This window comes from Aspergillus melleus (assembly GCF_016097325.1).
Source record: "Aspergillus melleus strain CBS 546.65 chromosome Unknown contig2, whole genome shotgun sequence".
Lineage (NCBI taxonomy): Eukaryota > Fungi > Ascomycota > Eurotiomycetes > Eurotiales > Aspergillaceae > Aspergillus > Aspergillus melleus.
Window position 1 is genome coordinate 1,312,261 of NW_025763371.1, and position 22,160 is coordinate 1,334,420.

Below are 22,160 nucleotides of genomic sequence, written 5' to 3' on the forward strand. Positions count from 1 at the left end.
ACGGAAGTGGGAGTTGAGAAAGAATCATCAATAGAATTTCGTTGGGGATTTGCAAGATGCTGGGCTCTGGTTCCTGGGTGAGCCAGTCGGCCAGAGAAGAGAGCATCGTGGTTAGAGAAGCCATTTCTGTTTTGGGTGTATGAAGATAGAAATGCAATATAGGAGGAGAACAATAGAGAAAGACTTCCAGACAGACGGAAAAGAGAGAAATCGGCCCATTAGCACGAGTGTGACTCAGCTATAGTGGTTCTGTCACCATGACGAATGTCCCTATACAGAAATGCTAGACACTGGACTTTCTGAACGATGCCACCCCATTTCGCCTAGTCAGTATAACAATATTTGGATATAGTTCTAAGCCCGGGTAATCCACGGGTGCTCGACTCCCCAGAGGATGAACTCTGAGGGTTAGTATTACGGCTGCAAAGGATGAGGGCATATCACCATTTGAGAGAATCGGTGGTCACAATGATATAATCCACGATAGTCACCTGACAAAGAGTCATACAAGATCCTTCTTGAGCTGAAACATTTGAGCTCCCTTACAAGGAGTGAGAGTAATCGCAAAGCAAGAAAAGCCTTGATGATAAATATAGGGAGGTTCATTCTATTCACTGGACTCTCTTTTTTGTTTATCCTGGTCGCTGCGGTGGCTCAGCCGGTGGGGTACTGGCGTATTGCCGCCAACGTCTCACCTGCGCCTAACGCAGCCCCTTCATCCTTCAGGCACCCTTCCCTAGGACCCTTCCTCTTCGCCTTTTTCTTTCACAAAAGTGCCACTGAATTATACCCATCTTCTATCAGTATCTTCATATGTTTTCTATCTAGTCACACGATGTCAGGCTCGACCGCAAGCATGTTGGAGGAAGTTTTCAACCATATTGTGCTACCGCCTCGTCTTCCTGACCACAGCGATAAGGACGTAGGCCTGGTAAACAGTGGAATTATCTGCCATGTCATCGAGGCTGCGGAAGCACTTCTTTCACTGGATGAGTGCCAGAATGCGTGGGAGCTCATCAAAAGATCGCTAAATCGATGCAGGTCAATCCACGAAGACGGCCACGTCGACCGATGCAGGCTGATGAATGCATTTGGAGCGATAGAGGAGGGGACAGCTCTGATATTACATATTACTGAGCAGAATGCTGGACTTTTGTTCCTCCCTGTCCGCGAGTCAGTATTCCGCTTCGTTGATAAATAGCCGTTATGCTGACATACAACCGAAGTGAACGAGATCAAAGCACGCAAGAAGTTGTCCTGGAGTCCTTTGAAGTGTCGCCTGCCCCTGACAGTGTGCTCGCCTGCACCGGTGCTTTAGAATGCGATTATCCTGGCAACGCTGTCACGATTCCGCTACAGGTGTTCCGGAACACGTCCTTCCAGGAATCTCTAGCAGCCTTTCTCGAGCAGGCTAGTGAAGAGTTGATCGAGCGTTTTGCAGCGAAGTCAAGAAAAGCAGGGAAGTCCGTTGTCGAACGTCGAAATACCGCTACCCCGCACCTCATCACTGAGATGCTCATGTCACTGTTGGAAGCACATGGATCACAACATGCCTCGCCGGTCCTTCGAAAGAGAATTCGTGATGACGTTTGTTGGAACAATGCTTATCTTCCATGGCGACGAAGCCCGTTCTACTTGGTCATACGGGTTTGTATCCAGAGGTTGCTCTACTTTGTGTATGGAAGCGATAAAGGCAGGGCATACTACAAGATCTTTATTGCCATGATGCACGCTCGTCTTCTTCAAAACGTAACCGGAGTTTTGCCAGTTGAATCCTGTCACTTTCTTCGGGCCAAGCTTTGTCGACGTCTCAGCAAACTGGAAGCCGACCGATGCAGGATATCGTGCGGTACTTACACCCAGCTGCTATATATCTGCTCTCCGCAATTTTCGATAATGATCAAGAGCGCCACCTTAGCTATGGAGGAAGAATGGAAGAAATTCAAAGACTCTACTCAAAGGCGCTTACCCTCCCTGCCACTCCGGGCAGATAGAGATGATATGTGCCTCCAACTTCCAAACAGCTATGACCACTTGAGGGATATTCTTCAGTCACCGCTAAAAAAGAGACCGTTACCGAATCCAAAAACGATTGCAAACCGCCTACCAGGGCTTGTCAACCCGGACTATCAACTGTTCTCACAGCGCTACTACGCATTGCATAAGTTACAGCATCAATTACAAACCGAATGGACCGTGCCACGCGACAAGAAAACAAGCTGTATACAATTTGCGGCTTGGATAGACTCCTATCTTGACACTGTGTCTAATTTGCTTGAAAACAACGTTGAGGAAAAAAGCGTGATGATGGTTGATCTCTTTGAACTGTGGGTTATGATGGACATGAATGCCGTGCGACAATTTCCCCTATTGGCGGAGTATAGCTCTGGGCTCCAGCCGGGATTACTGGACGTGTTGCAGCTTGCCTCTCGAGAGGACCTGGTTCGTTTGCAAATGATCCAGCAGTATCTTATGAAACGTGAGAATCAGTCACGGTTTAAGTCTGTCACAATCTTCTCGGATCCTGGTCCAGGAGGCTTTTCGGACCAGTATGTACGGCTTTCTCCCGACAAAGATCGCCTTGGCAAGCTACGGCATGAAATAGAACAAGCCTCCCAGCACGCCCGGCAGTTGAAAGAAACCGAGCTTAAGAAAGTTAATGAGAGTTACTCCTTCCTGTCTACGCAGGTTCTGTTACCATGTACACGGGAACATGGACAGAGACGAAGCCTTTGCTCTCATTGTAAAGCCAAGAAGGAGCGGAAAAAGTTGACAATCTCTGCACACGAAGACTTCTTACCTAAGGGGAATACACCTTCATCCTGCGTACACCAAAGAGCGATTCTTTTTGAGCTTGCTATGCCAGCTGAATTAGCAGCATATCGTGACACGACTTGGAGGATCTTGAGCAGCTTCGGGAGGCCTGAGCATAACGTGGTATCCAAAGGCCCTCCATGCAGAGGGCTATTGCGTCAATATAAATCATTAGTGCCATACAATCAGCACAAAGCGCTGAAATTTCACTTGGCTTCAAAAACAAAGTCCTTCCTTGTTTCACACTACAAAGGTTCCGCCCTTCCAGTCTCCCGCAAGCAGGTATTACTGCCTTTTGGTCCGGACTTTTATTATTACGACACAAGCGAGAGCCAATGGGCTACTGAACTACCAGAAAGAGTGACTTTTGCTCATCACTTCTCCCCAGACCCTTCTATCCTAGCTCTTTTGAATGTCCAGGGCGATCCCAGTTTTGCGGCGACTGCCGGGAATCGGTCTTCATATGAGATAATGACTAGGCAAAACGAGTGCCCTGTCAATCTTACGGTGCACGAATACACTGCGTGCCAAAGCCTCCTGAGAGAGCAGGCGACTAGGTGGTTCTCACTTATGCGTGAACTTGGCTCGTCGAATCTCAATTTTAGTCTCGAGGCGACAATGTACCTTGTGAATTATGTAGCATTACAGGCTGGGCCAGACCCATCCAAGGGACCTTTGCGTTTAGTGCACCAAGTGTTTGAAGAGGCCGACTTCTGTCATCAGCTGACGACCCAAACGGAGAATATTCTCAACAGGATCTCTAATAACTGGCGCGAATCATTTTGTATGGATATGTTGCTAACGTTGATTCTACGCATCCTCAATCTTGGGCCGAAGTCCGTTGAAACCGAAGGTCTTCGACTTTTACACAAGGTCCGGCATATCACTGTGACATGGACTCAGAATCTACGTCACGAGATCCAAAGCGGAGTTACTACTGAAGCAGCTGACAGGCTAAGTATGTACGCATTACGAGCCGCGCTGATATGCAAACGGACCTTTTCAAACCCACAAGCTGAAGACTTTGACTCCAACAACTTGCAGACCTTTCTTGCAGCATGTCTAACAATCCAGGAAAACCTACAAGATCCTGCCCAGCTTCCATCGACAACTCAGGCAATATTAGTGCGTGATTTTCGAATGACATACTCCATGACCCCGACGCTGCGCGCGTGCATTATGCGTAACCCAAGAAGCATAGAACTTGCTATTGAAGCAGTTTGGCCCAGTGCAACCAGTGGTCAAAGAACATACAGCAAGTGGGATGTTGTATCAGGGTCGAGTGGGTGGATTCAATCGCGAATCACCGAGACAGATTTGTTTCAGTCCCAGATAATCCACTACCATCCAATAGATGGTCACCTTCTTGTGGACGGAAGGCCCGTTGGCAAGCTTCCGCCAGAGTACCGCAGTGCGCCGATTGTGCAAGAGCTATTCGGGAACGAGCATCTTTTGGTATTTCCGTCCGCCATGCGAGGTATGGAATTCACTCTTGCAGCGCCAAGAGGCGGCCATATTGTCCACTTCGGTCGAAGCAAAAATGAAATAATTGTCCGCGCATATGTCAAAGGAAATGTGTTGCATCTAGTCAACAGAGATCAATTTGGGCAAGGGGCGCAAGCAGATCTCCCAGCGCCGCTAATATCCGATTGTTTCCATTGGCTGAATTTGAAGAAGAAGGAGGTCGACATTCGAGCAAAGAAGCATATGTGGTGGTTCAATCGCCGAGGCAATTGGGTGATAGACTTCTCCGCTCGTCAGGCCTCTCGTAGGACCGCTCATCTTGTCGACCCCCATGGCAAACTCTTTCGCCAGGTGTCAAAAATATTTGAAGGGTTCGAAGAGCGACAGAATATCACAGTTACTCAGCCACTGTCGAGAAATCTCTCTGTTGAAATGAAACGGATGGACTTGAATTTCAGCGTTAACGGCGGGGGTTATCTAGTATGCCAGCAACTGCACGCAGAAATTGATCCAGACCAGGATGCCGGTACATGGTACGGATTGCGCAGCAAACTTGTTATGCGCGAGACCTCCAACCGCATGCAACGGAGCATTGTTGTACCTATTGGAACCCTCCGCTACCGTCGGCATGGGTCACATGTCTTGGTTGATGTCATGAACGAGGGTAGGTACGGTCGATATTCGATTGATAGCACACTGGGTCGGTTGAAGTGTGAACCAGAGCCACTGCTGGTTTACACTAAGTCTTTGCTGCATGCAGTTACGTCTTTTCCGCTACCTGACACTCTCACCGGGCGTACGGGAGCTGAAGAAGCTCTGGCCTGCCTGACATCTGCCTTGAGTAAGCCATGGAACCCTGTCGGGGTGTCTCAAACTGCGCCTCTCATTTCTTTAGCGCGGCTTACTGCCAAGCGATTTTACTATCCCGAGCATTTGAAGCGCCAACAACAAGTCCTTTGGGATAAAGATCTCACTGTGGCCATTCAAAGTGACCTCTATCGTCCTATCATCGAGGCTGTGGCGACCCAGTTAGAGCGGCTGAAACCCTTTGCTTTGGATGGTTGTCATCATTTGCAGCTTGAGGCAGGTGGTGTGTCTTACCTGAGAGATAGGAACCATCTTCGTCGTCGAAACTTTGAGCCAGGTGACTGTCTCGTCGACGGATTAGCACAGCCAGTCGATGCATCTTACTTTGCTCGCCACCAGCGTGAGCCGAATATTGGGAGAAAGAATGTTTACGAAATTGTGTATAATCTGGTACACCGGCCATCAAATATTCAAGTTCCATCGTCGCTAGCAAAATTCTTTGATCAAGCGGCCTGGATCATGGGTCGTACAGGGATTTTCAATAAGTCATCGCTGAGCGAAGTCCTCGAAGTCGACATGATCCAGGAATGGGGACCGCTGACCGAGCTATGCCACCAATATAACGAAGAACAGTATGGCACGATGTTCAAGCTTGCCACGATTGCATTTTCAAAAAACGTGAATATGGATCTTCTGCGAACACTGGCTGCGATCTGCATTTATGACGACCTCCGCAATTGCCGCATCCCAGCGCACGCAGAGTACTTTGACATCGAGCTGAAAAGGAGACCGTCATTGCAGTTTATCAAGAACCAAATTCACCCCTTTGAGATATCATCTGATACACTTCAGCAGGCAATCCAGGAAAAGAGGGTACATTCTTCTACAACCTTGGAGGAATTTTATGCCTTGTTCCAGCAAGAGGCGCACCAATTTGCCAAAGGTATTCTGAAGCAGTGGCCTTGCGGGAGCGTTATCCGTCCTCCGATTCGGATAAAATGTTTTGATACCCAAAGTGCATTGGACTCAATCAACCGGGGCTGGAGGCGTCTTTTCAGAAACTTTGAGCTAGAAGGATATCTTGGCAATGTCCAGAGGGTGCTTGACATGCACCAAGCTGGTTCTGAAACTGCTATCCCTGGATGTATTGATGCCGCAAAACTATATCCGATCCTTCCTCGGACATCAGCAGTTCCGACATTAGGACATCTTCTTTCAAAACCTGGACCAGATACACAGACCAGGTCAAATTCGGCGTCTGAGCATTTGTGGCGTAACGAGTCAGACGCGGACACATCCCATTCGATGGCCGATATATCGAAACTTGCAGCTATGGTCAATGGCCCTCGCGAGATCCAGACGCTCAAAGCACTGGTTGACGAGATGGTGGCTTCACCGTCTAAAGAAAAACAAGCATATGCCTGCGACTTGAAGAAGAGCGTAGAGGCCTTAGAGGACTATCAAGCGCACCAGGGTCCGAGTGCAAAATTGACTAGCCTTGAGAAGATGGAAGGGAAGGTTCCCCAAGTTCGACATGCAGTAGAGCAGCAGCTTTCAGCCTTAGTTGACTCATTCACAAAGTTTGATGTGCGTTACAAGTGGCTCTGCGCAGGACAGCTCTGGCCTTGCATGACTCCCGTCAATATGCTCCAGCATCTACGATCTTCTAGTCAGCAATATTTTGGACCTGAAATGAAGGAGGCGCTGCTGGATTATGGTGTGTCAATCACACAATTCCAACAGCTACTTCGAATCTGCGATGCCATGAAGAAAAACGACTCTCAGCGCTCCAGGGATGAGTACGAGAATGTCGGCCATGAAAACTGGAAACCGGAAGACTATCCAGACTGGCTGCTCATGGAAATCGATGGGAACATTCTCATCCGAAAAAGGCAAGTGGATGTTGCACTTGCCACAATCCTGCCGGCGTCAGGGTCGAATTCCGTGCTTCAGATGAACATGGGCCAAGGTGAGAACTCTCTAGTTTGGGAAACATTCCTTTCATTATTGACCATTCTATATATCTAGGTAAAACATCAGTGGTCATGCCTATGGCTCTGTGCGTCCTCGGCAACGGAAAAACCCTTGGGCGCCTGATAGTTCCAAAGTCTCTTCTATTACAGACAGCACAAACCATTCAATCCAGGCTTGGAGATTTGGTGGGCCGTGAGGTGCTCCATATCCCTTTTACCCGAAAGTCTCCAGTTGAGCCAGCAACAATCCAAGAGTACCGGCTGCTTCACGAAGAGATATTACAGAAATCAGGGATCATTTTGACGCTTCCCGAACATTTTCTTTCATTCAGGCTGAGTGGGTTCCAATGCCTTTCAGACTCCAAGCTCAAGTCCGCTGGTGCTATCTTACCTACGGACTCTTGGTTGAGACGCGTTTGCCGAGACGTCATAGACGAATCCGATCTCTCGTTGGCTCCTAAAACACAGCTGATTTACCCCAGTGGATCTCAGCTGACTTTGGATGGTCATCCACATCGATGGAGAATGGCCCACGCCTTATTAGGGATGGTTGAAGAGCAACTAGCGGACCTTGAGAGGAATTTCCCAGGAAGCATCGATGTAGTGAGACGCCCTAACGGTGGCTTCCCACTCATCTATATTCTACGCTCGGATGTGGAGGAAGCTTTGTACACAAAGCTAGTCAGTGATCTGTGCTCTGGTAAAACCAACATCCTGCCGTCCATTCAGCCACCCGATCAAAGGGCCGTAAAGGAGTTTATGTGCAATGCTAAGGCCGAGCAATCGGTATGTGAAGATGCGGTGCAGATCTTCAGTGACAACCCCGTCGCACTTAAGAACTTGCATCTGCTTCGCGGAATGATATGCCACGAGACTCTACTCCTGTGTTTGAAGAAACGGTGGAACGTGCAATATGGTCTACACCCAGCCCGGAGCCCAATCGCTGTTCCATTCCATGCCAAAGGGGTTCCTTCTGAGCAAGCCGAATGGGGACATCCCGATGTAGCTATTCTGCTGACCTGTTTAGCCTTCTATTATGACGGGTTATCAGTCGACCAGCTGCATCAATGCTTGCACAGTTTGTCACAATCTGACGATCCATCAGGAGAATACGACCGGTGGGGAGCTTATGCGCAAAGCCTTCCCGACTCCCTGAGGCACTGGAATCTGATCAGCATTGACGATGATATGCAGGTCCGAGAGATCTGGACCTATCTTCGATATGGGGTGATCGTCATCAACTACTTCCTGGATCATTGTGTCTTTCCCGTTCACGCCAAACAGTTCTCTCAGAGACTCCAGTTGTCCGGTTGGGATATCCCAATGTTCCCAACACAGGAGGCAGGATCGAAGATGCTCACAACGGGGTTCAGCGGAACAAATGACGATCGTTTCCTGCTTCCACTAACAATTAAACAGAACGACCTTGCTGCATTATCCCACACAAATGCGGAGGTCCTTTCCTATCTGCTGCATCCCCGAAATCGATCTTATGATGTGGCCGCTCATAAGAATGGCAAACATCTCTCAGAGGAAGAATTTATCCGCAAGCTCTTCCATATGAATATTCGCATTCTCATTGATGCCGGTGCGCATATTCTGGAGCTCGATAATCAATCTCTTGCGCGAAAATGGCTGGAGATTGATTACAGAGCCCCTGCCGCGGTGTACTTTGACCGGGGCAGCAAGCCCTGGGTAATAGATCGTAATTACAAAGAGGTGCCGCTGCTCGCTTCTTCTTTCGCGAATGACCTTGATGGATGTCTTGTGTTTCTGGACGAGGCGCATACAAGAGGGACGGATTTGAAATTTCCGCCGTCTTCACGCGGAGCGCTGACGTTGAGTTTGGGTCAGACCAAGGACCATACAGTGCAAGCTGCAATGAGGCTCCGTCAGTTAGGGACCTCGCAGTCTGTAGTATTTATTTCTGCGCCCGAGGTTCACCAGAGCATCTTGGATCTGCGTCGAAAGTGCTCCACAGATGCAATTGACTCGGCTGACGTGGTTGCATGGCTTCTCGAGCAAACCTGTTGCCACCAGCAGCAGCTTAAATCACTGTATCTGGCGCAGGGATACGATTTCTGTCGCCGGACCAATGCCGCTTTCGTGAACGACAAGTTTCTAACGAACACAGAGCACCGAAAGACGCTTCTTAATACCTTGCTGCAAAAAGAGGAACATTCGTTGGAAGAGATTTACAGACCCAGACCAAAGCTCAACACCTTCACGAGCGATCAATACATGTATCCAGCAATTGCGAAGTTCGGTCTGGATCTTGATAACCAACGCCTCGGTCATGATGAGTTCTCGGCTACTGCGTCTACTTTAGCTTTAGCGTTTGCTGAAGTTGAGCAGGAACGCGAATGCATGTTGCACGTTGAAGAAGTTCGAGAAATCCAACGACCTACTCGTCTTCCACACTACAGCTTTCCCGGATTACATGAATCCATCGAAACATTTGCACTAACGGGTCATCTCAGAAGAACAGCCGGCCATGAGGCGGCGTTCACGGCGCTCAGAAGAACAACACTGGGCAAGAAACACGGCCTGCGGATTGAACAGCAATCAAGGCTTTTCATCTCAGACGAATTCACAAAGACAATCCTGCTTCGGAAAGGAAACCGCTGGCGTGAGGATTTCCTGGTATGCACCACAACAAAATAGCTTACCACGCAATATTTCGTATATCTTAGACTAACCTGTTACCAGCGCCCTGTCCACTGGATACTCTGGGCCCCGAGCACATCCACCGCCATGATCCTGATCCCTGAGGAAGCGGAGCGCGTGCTCTCAATCATCAGAGCCCAACATCGCTCGCCGATGCAACTCTCGCCCACGCACCTCTTAGTATACGCCGCGCCATCCGCCAAAAGCATGCTTCATTTCAACTCTCTGGATTTCTACGCATATCCCACCTTACCCAAGGGTCACACATTCCCTACCAGCCTCAAAATCGAGCTTGGACTTCTGTCTGGCCGTCTCTTCTTTTCGTATGATGAATATGTGGAGATTCTAGATTACCTGGGACAAGATTCGGCTCACCACAGTGGCTTGGAGAGAGAGAGTCCTACACAGGGCGCCATGCAACGTGAAACTTCAACGACCAGGGATGATAAATTCCTCGCTTTCCTTCAAGAATGGCTGTCCGTGACCAGGAAGGGAAGGGAATATTCTCACACGCCAATGGGGTATGTTTGTCAGAGTCGGGGTCTTAAGAGTGACCATCCTGCGTTTAGTCAAAGGACTGCTGTGGAGATGGACAATAGTACTCCAAAATCATGGAGCTTAAAGCTGGATTCTGTGAAAGTGGAGGATGATAGTGAAGATGGTAATGATGATATCTTATCAGATTGTGACATCTAGATTGGATTTGTTGGATTGAGTACTGGGCTCTATGTCTTTGCTTTGTTTACTGGGTTTCAGGTACATGTGGTGAGATATCCGAGGGTGTTTGTTGTCGGATACATTCTAGAAAAGCTGAAAACATCCGAAAATCACTCCACGATCTAATAACTTCTCACAGATTCAGTATCAATCCCCATCTTCCGTACAACTGACCCCTGGTATTTATCATCTCCGGGCATGAAACCGAGCCCGCCTTGACCTCCTTCAATTATGAGCGGCACAGAGGGGATGTGGCAACTGGAGTAAAGTGAAAAGGAAGATAAAACTTGAACTCGTCTTGGCTTCACCCGAAGGCTTACTAGTCACCGCCACTGCGTAGAAGTGCAAGTTCATCGCCGGTGGCCCCTCGCCTGGGTGGCCGGGCCATGCCCTCCTCCCCTGTGCTCCAACCTCGTCTCTAGCGGCTGCTTTCCGAAGAAAGCTTTCAAAGCGACGAGAATTGGACGGAATTTCCAATATACATACACTGTAGTCTACATCAATATCCATTTGAGAGTCTTCAACTTCAAGGATCTCATGCAAAGACGACCCATCCGAGAAAGGCTTTGAATCACGTCAAACAGTTTTCTCAGAGACTCGAATTGTAGAAGGGATTAGTAAAATGGTCCTCTCGGTAAGAAATGGATAGCAGAATGGCTCATAGATTACCTGAAGGACAAGGATTATAATTAAATAAAGCTATTACTGAGCTCTGTGGCTCTTAATCTGATAGACAGAGGTTTATATAGCTGCGCTTAATCTGGATAGAAATACTTGAATTCCTCTATCTCTCTATAAGATGAATCTATCTCTAATATAGAAGCCAGCGAAAGATTTCTCCAACATTGTTTAATCTACCTTAGTTGCCTGGCCTGGGTTCCGGCATCATCATTACGCAAATATAAATGACTCATACTATAAAATAATTCTCCCATTACCATCCGACGCTAGTTTTTACATATCCTCTCTCCTAGTCCTAGGCTGCTGCGCTCTCGTGTTGGAGACTCACGTACCTCTTCTCACTTTTATCTCCTGAAGCTCTATATAAGGAGACTGCTATATCTTTCTTATCACACACTTACTACCTGACTACTTCACTACTTCACTACTTTCAGAATGCCTCTTCCAAACCCACCAAGATTTCTATTGCCTACTATAATTATACTTCACCAGGTGCTTCTTTCGAGCGACATGAGTGAGAGCTTTCAAAGAATAAGCCTTCTCGAAGAACAATTAGCGCAGCTAAAAATCGCTAAGGATGAAGAACAGCGCAAGAAGGAATAGACTCTACTTTCTTATTCCTCTTCAAGACTACGCATCTCTCGTCCTCAACCACTACCAATACCATTACCACGACCTTATGTCTATGCGGCAGGGTGTTCAACCAATTGATTGTTTCTTGGATGTCGGCCGCGCTGCCGGTCTGGCTCATGTCGCCGTCTGGAACGGGGCATTGCTGCGAATGGGTATCAGAGAGACAGAGGATGCGGGCTTGATGACTTCTAGGACGTCTCCAAGAGGCAAGGATCCAACTTAGGTATGTCAGGAAAGTATGGCTGGTTCCAGTGATAACCTGAAGGAAGGAAGAAAGGGATGCTTTTGATTTCATATTGCTTTCATATTGCTTGTTTAACGAGGAAATGGACTGGTTATTTCGAGACATTTTGTGCTCTTTTATGCAAGAAATTCAGTCTAGGCAGCTTTCGATGACGCGGCAAATGGTTCCTTTCTTCCCCTCGTCTTGCCAGCCGAAGTGGTCGGACGATGGAAATAGAATTCATTCGAACAGAAATTGCACTCCTCTTGTCCCCATAGTGTCAGCGTCTAAAGGGGTGTCTGTTATCAATAATTGCCCGTATGTTTAGGATTATTCTACATGGAGATGATCTATATTATTATGACGTAGAACCCTAGTAGCCCGTTTGGAAAGTTCCTTCCATTTAATACGCAATTTATGGGGGAAAAGAAAAAGCAAAGACTTCGCAAGAATGTATTGCTATATAACAGTCCGATTGAGATAGTATGAAGACATAAACAAAGAGACCAAGCATTATCAGCAATGATATAATGTGTACTTATCATTGCGCCTCCGCATCTCCTCCACTTCTTAGACAAGGCAATACAGTCAAAGCGAGCACCACGCAATAAGGTATCACTTGGTCGTTTCTGACCTCACGCCACCTGGACTCGCTCGGATGTCCTGCTATATGATGAAACTGTCTTCAACAGGCGTAGGAAAGGATTACAATCGATAGCTGTGGAATACCATTCTTTCTATCTCTACGAAAGCCAATTCACTTGGCTTCTTCCAGATACTTGACAACACGACCCTTCCTACCTTTCCTACCCTTTGCCTGCCACCTGCCGTCTTTGAACTTAACGCCGCGCCTTCCATATAGAGATTAAGGGAGTGACAAAATGAAGATCGTATGCCCCAAGAAAGTTCTCTTCTTTTTCTCCCCATATCGAAGTCGCGAAATCATGCCATTTATGTTCTTTCGTCGTTTTCCAGTGCTGAGGCACCTTTACTACCATCCGGCCCACGCGCGGTGGGTTGGGGTGGCCATCTCCGGAGCGGCAGAGTGGTCTAAATGGAGGGAGCGAGCTGCACGCGGCCAACCTCAAACACCCGGGGTGCTTGCACCTCGGGTGGTCAACAGACCGTCGCTGAGTGGTCCGACGGCAGAGGAGCTGATGCTTCTCAACGTTGGATGAGTTCATTGCGGTTGGACAGCCAAGATGTGCTTTCGATTAAGGCGGTTACAGGAGCCATAGGGGCCTGTATTCCGGCGGACATCGTCTCTCACCTGTGAAGGCGGTTGCAGGAGCCATAGGGGCCTGTAGTCCGGTGGATCATTCCCGTTGATGCCATGGTGTCTCGATGTCCAGCACTTCGCGATCTGTCCCGTATTACTATCAAAAAACAAAAAAAGAATATGAAAAAAAAAAAACCAAAAAAAAAATTGGCTTTTATTGTTTGCTTTTATTATTTGCTTTTATTATTATTTTTTATCGCAACCCTTGCCTGATGGATGGGTGGTTGGGCCGGGCTTGGGAAACTCCATGAAGTATCATTCAAGGTGAGAGTATCCACATCCAGCAGTTGGACTGGCTAACCATGTTCATATGCAACTCTCCCGGTCAAAGATCCTCCCTCAATGTCAGTATACTGGGGTTCGAACACTCGTCCGACCTCGCTTCATCCCCGAGGGCGATGTATCAGCACCACCTCCGGCATGGCCCCAATGAGCTAGGTCAGCAAGTCCCTATACCTCTACTACAACTCATTTCTGCATGGCTGAACTAACTCATATCAGTGGCCCGAACCCATGTCTTTTGCGTCCCCTGGGATATACCGCACCGTAAATGACGATTACGGTGTGAACAAGAAACGCAGGTCTGGATCCTTGCCCTCCATGGACCATGGAGTCCTTGACAACACGAAACACAAGCTGGATGCGAACCAGAACAGCCCGGCATCTCTCCTGTCCGTGCTTCCTTCTCCACGTTCTCTCTACACTGCGCCTCTATCGACCACCTCCTCAACTGGCCCGCTCTTCATCACCAAGGCGCCCTAGCCGTCATCCACCCGCCCAAGATACCCCCCGAGGTACTCTCCTTCACGGTGAATCAGTCCGCGTACGAGACATATGTGGATGAGTTCCAGGATGAGGTGGACCGGTACATCACAGGCGTTTACGAATCATATGTGAAAGCGAAGAAGAACTTGGATGAGACAACTCGGAAATCAGAGATGGGGGAGATGAACATTCGCATGTGGAGACAGTTCTGGGAGGAGAGGTTCTTGGCGGAGAATGAGAAATGGGAGGCGGATTTGAAGAATGTGGTGTTGCCGCAGTGGGATGAAGTTGTGGATGAGTTGAATCAGGCTATTCTGGAGAGGATTGAAGGGGCCGAGAGAATGATGGGTTTGTTGCAGGCTTCTGAGAGGGAGGGCGAGGGTGGTGAGGAGGGTGATGATGGTGATAGAGGTGAGTGCTCTTTGTGAGGGTATAAATGATCACTTACTGACCCCGTTCTAGGTAGCTTCTCGAGCTATGATGCAGTCAGCTCTGTGGTGGAAGATATCGCACTGGTGTAAGGTGTGTTGCACAGTTTGGAAAAGGTCCTTAGGTGGTGATTTCTACATTGAGGTCTATGATGTTGTGCTGCTTTACATCTGGAAAGAAAACAGGTTTCATATCAAGCGAACTAGTGATTGTTGAGGTTGAGATCAAAAGGATTGCAACCAATCTAGATTTGGATACCGGCCATGAATGAACGATTCCATGTGGCTCTTTGAGTAGATTCACATTTTACTAAAGCAATTCCTTGAAATCATATACAGTTTCCTTGTTGACATGAACATGATAGCTATTGTTTTTTTTTCTATGGATGTACCTACCTAGATCTCTCTCCGTCTGACCTGTGTTCAAAGCACCGGACCTAGGGAGGCACAAATGAGAATCAGCTACTTAGGGATACCTGACGATACAACCATTGTTGCACAACAGCAACGTCAGGTGTGAAAGAAGCCCTATCACCGCCAGGTAAACACTGCCTACTCTCACTGCGCTATCCAGGATGTTAGCAGTCTATTATCCTTCTCGTAATAGCCTTATTCTCGATTGAGGGTCTATGTACAAAAGTGCATCGGCACAGAGAAGCTGATCCAAGAGCTCGTTCGCCCGTCTTCCTAGAACTTGCGACCGGAGACCGTGCGCCTGTCTCGTATGGATTGTCAGCGCCAGCGCCAGCGTGAGCTCTGGAGTCGATTTCATCGGCGTCATCGGCGCCTTCATCCTGCGGACACATGGCCATGTAGCGAAGAGAGGGGAGATCAGTGAGTTTTACGAACCCGGCATAGGCTTTCAGGGCGGCGATGCGGCATGCCTTGAATGAATGACGGCACTCATGTGGAAGAATCGCGCTGAGATGCTGGGCGAGCTTGAGTTGTGCTTGGTCGAAGGTTGTCAGGCTGAGGAACTTTGGGTCTGAGGCCATCGCGACGTGGATTTCGTTGATTTGAAAGCGTGTCATGGGGATGGAGGCTTCGACGTAGATGTGATTGGGATGGCAGTTTGGGCAGAACATTGTGGGTTGGTAGATGGAGGGCTTTTTGTTTGTTGTGTATAAAGGTGTTTGAGGCGTGGATATTGGAGGATCTTCAGGTATGAGGCGTTGGGGGTAACAAGCAGTCAAAGGCAAACACACACGCCTACCGGTAGAAGGTGAAGCATCTGACTTGGGCAATGAGTATTGAGATAGAAGATAGTTCAGTATACGGTACACGCAGCCAGCCGGACAACCGGCTGGCACAGCACCCCATACACTCCTTGTTAGGTCCTCTATAGATGCCAAGAGCCATCGTGCACCCTTTATCTTGCTGTTTAAGCCAGTTTTGCGCCTGAGTTCTTGCTTTTTGAGCCTTCTGTGTTCTTTCAGAGGCCAGCCACCAGGGTGCCTGTTCGCTCTATAGAGGTCTCACTGGTTGGAGTTTGGTGTGTATAGGGCTAGGTCAGGTGGGTAGGACGGCCTCCGCCAGCATAGCCGGCGTAGTTAGGCACGCTGAAAGGGTATTAATACTACTCCTACTAGTTGGTTGTTCACACAGATCCCACAAGACTGGTCTGGAATTTCTGCAATGTGAAAGATACAGCTTGTTGATACACCAAATGCAGAGTCATTGGCTTGTTGTACTGTACCGATGTCCGAGCTGCAAAAGGGGGCCCGAGTCGGTGGAGCACATCGTTCTCTGGTGTCAGGCGCGGCAGGACCCCAGGAAGAAGACATGGTGCCCTCGGGACATGAAAGCCGCACTGACGCAGGAGAAACATGTAGTCAGGATGGCCGAGCTCCTCCTGCAATCGTTGTTTGACCTACCTGCTGCCCCCGCCTCCAATTTCTGAGGATGCTCGGGCTGGCGACACGCAAGAGGAGGAGATAGATTGGCGCTCGGATCCGGGATCGAGCAGCGAAAACAACAACCGCGGCCATATTGACACCGATAGCGACAATAGTTCCCTCGCGGGGGTGCAGCAGAGCGGTTGAAGACCCCTCAGAACAGGTGGTAAGCGATCTGCATGACTGCAGCGGTGCAGTAGTAGGGAAGTAATACCTTGGCATTTATGCCGCAACAGTCGCCTGCACACGCGAGCTGCCGAGGGAAGAGAGGCCTAGGCGCTCTGTATTCAGGGTGTCGAAGCAGCTTTACCTTAATGTAATGAGAAGGTATATTTATTTCTTTACTAGTTCTGCTGCGGCCTTCTGGCCGTTAGTAACTCGGTAAGGGCCTTATCAGGGAACTGATATTCGAGTATAATGCAATCATCATCATTGGCTTGTAGTTGGATGGTATGTAATGATTGTTGGGCTGAACTGCTCATTCAGATATCATTGACTGCTTCTAGCAAAAGGAAAACAGGGATGAATTGACAAATTTATTCCAAGTTTCTAATCTCATATTTAGTATGCATAATATCCGTAAGTTCAAGTTTACTGGACGCTGTACTCAATTGGATTAGCACTGAAATCAAGACTTCTGCACAGATAGCATACCGTTCAATAAGATGCGCGCCAGAAGCCGTCTCCACAATACCGCTGACCTGGCCCGGCTGCAAGGCGAAAGCCGCATCTTCGAATTCCTTCTGCATCTCGCCGCGTCCGAAAAAGCCCCTGCAGCAGGGTTAGTTTCATCGCTACAAAATTATTTTTTTTTGCAAGTCCAGAACATACAAATCGCCCCTCTTCCGGGCACTGCTGCAATCCGATTCCGACATCGCAATATCTCCCAAAGTCGCTTCGCCCGACTGAATGCGCTGCTCGTGGCCCCGAAGAATCTCGATAGCTTCCTCCTTGGACCGAGTGATCTCCGCCTCGCGCCAACTGCTAGGTCGTCTGCTGTCTCTGTGCTTCACGAGAAGATGGCTGCAGCGGATCTTCCCCTCGCCCTGGCTGACACCGTCAGGCCGACCTGCGGGGCCGCTGTGGTAGTTTGCCATGTAGACTTTGAGGGTTTCGGTGTCCGTGCCGGCGGGCGGTTCCCAGCGAGACTCTTTAATCGACGGGTTGAAGTAGTAAGGGAGGTTCTTGGAGTTGGAGTGGCGGACCTCCCATCCGGCTGGAAGACCTGTCTCTACCTATATCAAGCTCCATGAATAAGCATTGTTCAGTTTCACAGAGTTGCGGGAACACAAACCATGGTGATGATGATGTGGGTACAAAGGAACGGGGAGACAAAGAAATGTGACAGAAAGCAGACAGAATGCAATTGCACGAGTCTCTCAACAGGCAGTGAGTTCTATGATGAATGCAAAGTGCCAAGAGGGGAGAAACACGAGTCCGACGACATGGAGAAGAATTGCGGGGGAGGGACAGTCTGCCAACCATGCAAACAGGGCCAACTGCACAAACATCCCCGTGATGACGCCGGTCGCCGCTGTGCTGCCCGATGGGGCTTAGCGTGCGGACTTCTTTGAACTTCCATCGCTTCTGCAGCGCCGCTTCTTGCCTCTTCTTTTGTTGCTCGGATTACTTTACTACCATTTCACCTTTGCCTTTCACTGATCTCCCCCTCTTATTTCCTCATATCCACCTGTCAGACCTCCGCGAAATGTCTGCCAGTCCATCTCCGTCTGCCGGTGGCGAGACAAAGGCCGCCGAGCAAGTTCATTTTCGGTTCTGTCGCGAATGGTGTGTATTTCCCATCTTGAATCCTACGCCGGATCCCTTGCTAACGACTCCCAGTTCCAACTTACTTTACCCGAAAGAGGACCGTGTCAACAACCAGTTGATGTTCACCTGCCGAACCTGCCACGTCGGAGAGCCCGCCACCTCGTACTGCGTCTATCAGAACAAGCTGAATACCCAAGTCGGAGACACCGCTGGTGTGACTCAGGATGTGGGATCTGATCCTACGGTTTGTCTCCCTGGTTTCTGCACCCACTGCGGAGAAGAAATCACATGTTTTGTCTGTGGAGAGGCCCCTGAAGATGCGTGGTTTGAAGATGACCAGGAGGAGGTTTTGCCGGTTTAAAAGGAGCGGGCCAAGCCCGATGTCGCGTCATGGAGAGAATTGCTTGCAATTTCCGTGGCTAACATGCTCTTTTTTTTCTACGACTTTAGCTTCCCCGGTCCAACAAGGAATGCCCGACCTGCCACGAAAAAGAAGCGGTCTTCTTCCAGTCCCAGCAGCGATCTGCGGAAACCGGAATGGTGAGCTTGCATATGCCGAGCCAACAGAAGATTAACTTGACTAACGTGTCGTCTAGAAACTTTACTACGTCTGCTGTTCCTGCGGTAATGTCTTCGTTTGATTCTTGATGTCTTATCACCACCGTGATGTCCGATACCCAATTATATCTTGTTGCATAGTCCTGGAGTTTATTTTATTGCGATTGAAGGTTTTGCAGGGGCAAGGGGAAAAGGAAATATTTCTATTGATACAGACTAGATATGTGTAATAAACGATTCGCTTTCATGGGGGATATTTATACATGCATCGGCGCCAACGACAAGATCTTAGACCACTGCTTTCCTCGTAGTTCCGTAGCCACGACTCCTGTCAACCCGGTCAGTAACAATATATAGAGAGGGAAGGGTTGCGCATCACTGACCGTTCATTCGCGTTCCGATCGGGTCACCAGATTTGTTCACCAACACACAGGCGTTGTCGTCAAACTTGACCAGGGAGCCATCGGATCGTTGCGTCTCCTTGGCTGCTCGGACGATCACGGCATGCCGAATATCTCCTCGACGGACCTTGTTCGCAATACCACTGCTCTGCGCGGTGTCGGGACCGAAGTTTCGCTGTTTCTGGACCACCACCACGATTTTATCGCCTGGAACACCGACACGAGTAAATCGATTAGACGGCGCTAGTGAATCAATTGATTGGACCGAAAATACGCACCAACAGTGGCAGCTCGCTCCTTCTTCAGGACATTCACGCATTCGACAACCGCAGCACCGGAGTTGTCGATACAGTTTAGCAACGTCTAAGAGGGAAACCAACGCGTTAGTGAGAACAAAAACCAAAGGATTCGAAGGACATCTCAATTAAGACATACCTTTAGTTGAATCATCTTGATCGCATGAGCCAAACCCGAACCAAAGGGATCACCGGGAAGTGAGAGTCGGAAAGAAAACCAGCAAAGGCGGACGGGAAAGGTTTCGCCGAGCGCCGACCCCAGACGGAGGCGCTGCGGCAGCTCATCCTCTCTGCACTTGCGCCTTGGATATCTCTTGTTCCTCTCTGGTGCGCGCTAATTTCCCTCAGGGGGTTTTTCTTTCTTTTGTGTCGCTCTTCACTCCCTCTTTTTTCTTTTTTCTTTTCGTACCATAATGTTACGTGGTCTGACCCTGCTTGCTCCAGTTTTTGTCTAGCTGGTCGTTCACATTCCTTTTTTAGGGTCCCTTTCTCTATTTTCCGATAGATCGAGTCCTTCTGCGGCCTTGCTCTTCCGCCCATTGTCTCCCTTTTAGCCTTAGATTCGTCACTTGCAGTCGGGGCAATTTGGACGATTGGGTCCGACAGAAACCGAACAACCATTGAATGAGGAATCGGAATTTGACACGAGAGTGACATGCCGCCTTCAAAAGCGAGAGATAGTCCGTCCGTTGAGCGGCGCGACCGTCTTACGCTTGCGAAGTTGGCCAGCTACGACGACGTTGCGACCGATGCGCTGGTGGATCGGGTATGTTCTGAATTTCAATGTGTTTGAATATTCACCGCGTCTGACGGATCACGAGGACAGGCCTACTTCTGGACGAACACGCGCAAGAATCGAACCAAATACAACCCCATCCGCGGGATCGTCGAAGATGATATCGCCCGCATCATCCTCCACGATGTCATTGTCGCCAAGGACACCGTGAAGGCGGAACGGCAGCTGCTGTCCACTTCCGGTCTCAAGAAGTATCTGGCGAAGCTCTCGAGCGACCGCGAGAAGGAATGGTTTCGTCGACACCTACGCAAGTACATCCACATGTACCTCCCGGACTCGCCATTCGAGGTCATGACCACCAATCGCTACACGATCACCGAACACGAAGCGGCCATATGCGCCCGCAAGTTCATCAAGCAGGGCGAGGAGATTAAATATCTCGGCGGGACGCTGGTCCCCGTCACTCGCGAGGAAGAGCAGGACCTGGATTTGAAGAGAAAGGACTTTAGCATCGTGATGTCGAGCCGACGCAAAACCCCCTCCTTCTTCCTGGGACCGGCTCGGTTTGCCAACCATGACTGTAATGCGAACGGGCGACTGGTCACTCGTGGTTCCGAGGGCATGTTGGTGGTAGCTACGCGCGATATCTACATCGGAGAAGAAATCACAGTGTCTTACGGCGACGACTACTTTGGGATTGACAACTGCGAATGTCTCTGTCTGACGTGCGAGCGAGCCGTTCGCAATGGGTGGTCGCCGCATGTCGATTCCGAGGACTCGAGCCCCGCGTCGACGCCAGCCTTGCCCGACGACGCGCTATCGTTGGACAGCCACTGCTCGCCCAGGAAACGCAAACAGGGGGCCGATCCGGACCAGGACACCTCGCCTTCGTCCACCCCTCGCAAGCGTGCCAAATTCATGCCGCAAAGTTCCAAATTGCGATCCGAAGTGTCGCTGACTGAAATCACCACTACGGTAGAGCCGACGACGGTGGACTCGACGTCGGATCAATCTGCTCAGAATGGTGTCGCGCTGCCTTGTTCCACGGAATTACCATCAGCACTGCCCCCTGTCGAAGTCGCGGCGGCGGACTCCACAACCGTAATGAAAATCGTTTCGGAACACAAAATCAATGTAGAAACCACCGGGTTGCCTCCACCCCCTGCTGTGGCCGGTTGTGAATCGCCTTCGTCCTCGCTGGAGGCCAGCGAATCGCACGGCTCCTCGACTTCAACAACCGCGACGTCGGTATGTGAGGTCAAGATTAAAGTGGAGGAAACTATCGAAGTTTCGCCTCGCGAACCTGACGACCCGATGCCGATGTCGACACCGACGGCGACTGTTGAGCCCGGTCCGGAGCTACCCGAGAAGGAACGTCTGCGTAGGGGTAGCGACAACGACGCACTGTCCGATCTGTCTGACTCGCTGGAGCTAGACGAAAAGCTAGGCACCGTGGTCGAGCGGACGAAAGGCTCGAGACGCTCGAGGGGTAGGCACGCCGTCGTTCCGTCCGTGGAGGCCGATTCACGTCGAGCCCGCGTTCCTGGTGACTACACCAAAACCTCCAAGCTACTCGCGCAGGCCTACGATCGGTGGGTAGATTGCCATACATGCAATGCATGGTTTGTACAGCCCAACTCGTATCTCACCCGTCGCGAATGCCCTCGTTGCGAGCGCCACTCGATGCTATACGGGTTCCGCTGGCCCAAGACAGAGCGCGAGGGACCGTCCGATGACGAGGAACGCGTGATGGATCATCGCACTGTGCATCGATTCCTCTATCCCGAAGAAGAGGCGCGCGTCTCCCGCAAGGACCGCGGAGTGAGCTTTGGAATCACCCCGACGCCGGAGCTGTCAGAGCCTCGCACGGAGACCGAGGACAGCGAGACGTGCGAGGAGCACCGTCGCAACACTCGCGCGAGCCGACGACGGACTCGCTCGCTTCGCATGACCATGTAATGATTTTCACACTCTGTATCATCGGTTGGATTTTCTTTCTTCATTCTTGTTTCGTACGTAATGGCGGATTGTCGAGCTAGGAGTTTGGAAGAGG

At 49.7% G+C, this 22,160-nt stretch overlaps 7 protein-coding genes across 7 annotated transcripts; 4 read left to right on the top strand and 3 right to left on the bottom strand.

The window, feature by feature from the left end:
* Nucleotides 1-4,284: 4,284 nt before the first annotated feature.
* Nucleotides 4,285-10,421, top strand: LDX57_003292 (DUF3638 and DUF3645 domain-containing protein; the record flags this gene model as incomplete). The annotated part of the gene is made up of 3 exons (XM_046084936.1): nt 4,285-7,054; nt 7,114-9,701; nt 9,768-10,421. 3 exons carry the CDS (start codon nt 4,285-4,287, stop codon nt 10,419-10,421), a joined length of 6,012 nt encoding a protein of 2,003 aa, XP_045940899.1.
* A 3,350-nt stretch (nt 10,422-13,771) lies between these two features.
* On the top strand, nt 13,772-14,544 carry LDX57_003293 (uncharacterized protein; the record flags this gene model as incomplete). Its single annotated transcript, XM_046084937.1, has 3 exons — nt 13,772-13,949; nt 14,012-14,434; nt 14,486-14,544. The coding sequence occupies 3 exons, from the start codon at nt 13,772-13,774 to the stop codon at nt 14,542-14,544; spliced, it is 660 nt and encodes a 219-aa protein (XP_045940900.1).
* Nucleotides 14,545-15,040: 496 nt separating this feature from the next.
* On the bottom strand, nt 15,041-16,049 carry LDX57_003294 (uncharacterized protein; the record flags this gene model as incomplete). Its single annotated transcript, XM_046084938.1, has 2 exons — nt 15,301-16,049; nt 15,041-15,245 (listed from the first exon to the last, which is right to left on the bottom strand). The coding sequence occupies exons 1-2, from the start codon at nt 15,534-15,536 to the stop codon at nt 15,041-15,043; spliced, it is 441 nt and encodes a 146-aa protein (XP_045940901.1). The 5' UTR covers nt 15,537-16,049.
* A 733-nt stretch (nt 16,050-16,782) lies between these two features.
* pin1 (peptidylprolyl isomerase ESS1) lies at nt 16,783-17,812 on the bottom strand. The gene is made up of 4 exons (XM_046084939.1): nt 17,641-17,812; nt 17,178-17,581; nt 17,001-17,117; nt 16,783-16,947 (listed from the first exon to the last, which is right to left on the bottom strand). Exons 1-4 carry the CDS (start codon nt 17,641-17,643, stop codon nt 16,938-16,940), a joined length of 534 nt encoding a protein of 177 aa, XP_045940902.1. The 5' UTR covers nt 17,644-17,812; the 3' UTR covers nt 16,783-16,937.
* A 242-nt stretch (nt 17,813-18,054) lies between these two features.
* On the top strand, nt 18,055-18,477 carry LDX57_003296 (DNA-directed RNA polymerase II core subunit RPB9; the record flags this gene model as incomplete). Its single annotated transcript, XM_046084940.1, has 2 exons — nt 18,055-18,134; nt 18,189-18,477. 2 exons carry the CDS (start codon nt 18,055-18,057, stop codon nt 18,475-18,477), a joined length of 369 nt encoding a protein of 122 aa, XP_045940903.1.
* Nucleotides 18,478-18,877: 400 nt separating this feature from the next.
* mrpl38 (mitochondrial 54S ribosomal protein uL14m) lies at nt 18,878-19,681 on the bottom strand. The gene is made up of 4 exons (XM_046084941.1): nt 19,511-19,681; nt 19,354-19,438; nt 19,058-19,282; nt 18,878-19,002 (listed from the first exon to the last, which is right to left on the bottom strand). The coding sequence occupies exons 1-4, from the start codon at nt 19,523-19,525 to the stop codon at nt 18,932-18,934; spliced, it is 396 nt and encodes a 131-aa protein (XP_045940904.1). The 5' UTR covers nt 19,526-19,681; the 3' UTR covers nt 18,878-18,931.
* A 345-nt stretch (nt 19,682-20,026) lies between these two features.
* On the top strand, nt 20,027-22,066 carry set9 (SET domain-containing protein; the record flags this gene model as incomplete). The annotated part of the gene is made up of 2 exons (XM_046084942.1): nt 20,027-20,137; nt 20,198-22,066. 2 exons carry the CDS (start codon nt 20,027-20,029, stop codon nt 22,064-22,066), a joined length of 1,980 nt encoding a protein of 659 aa, XP_045940905.1.
* Nucleotides 22,067-22,160: the final 94 nt, after the last annotated feature.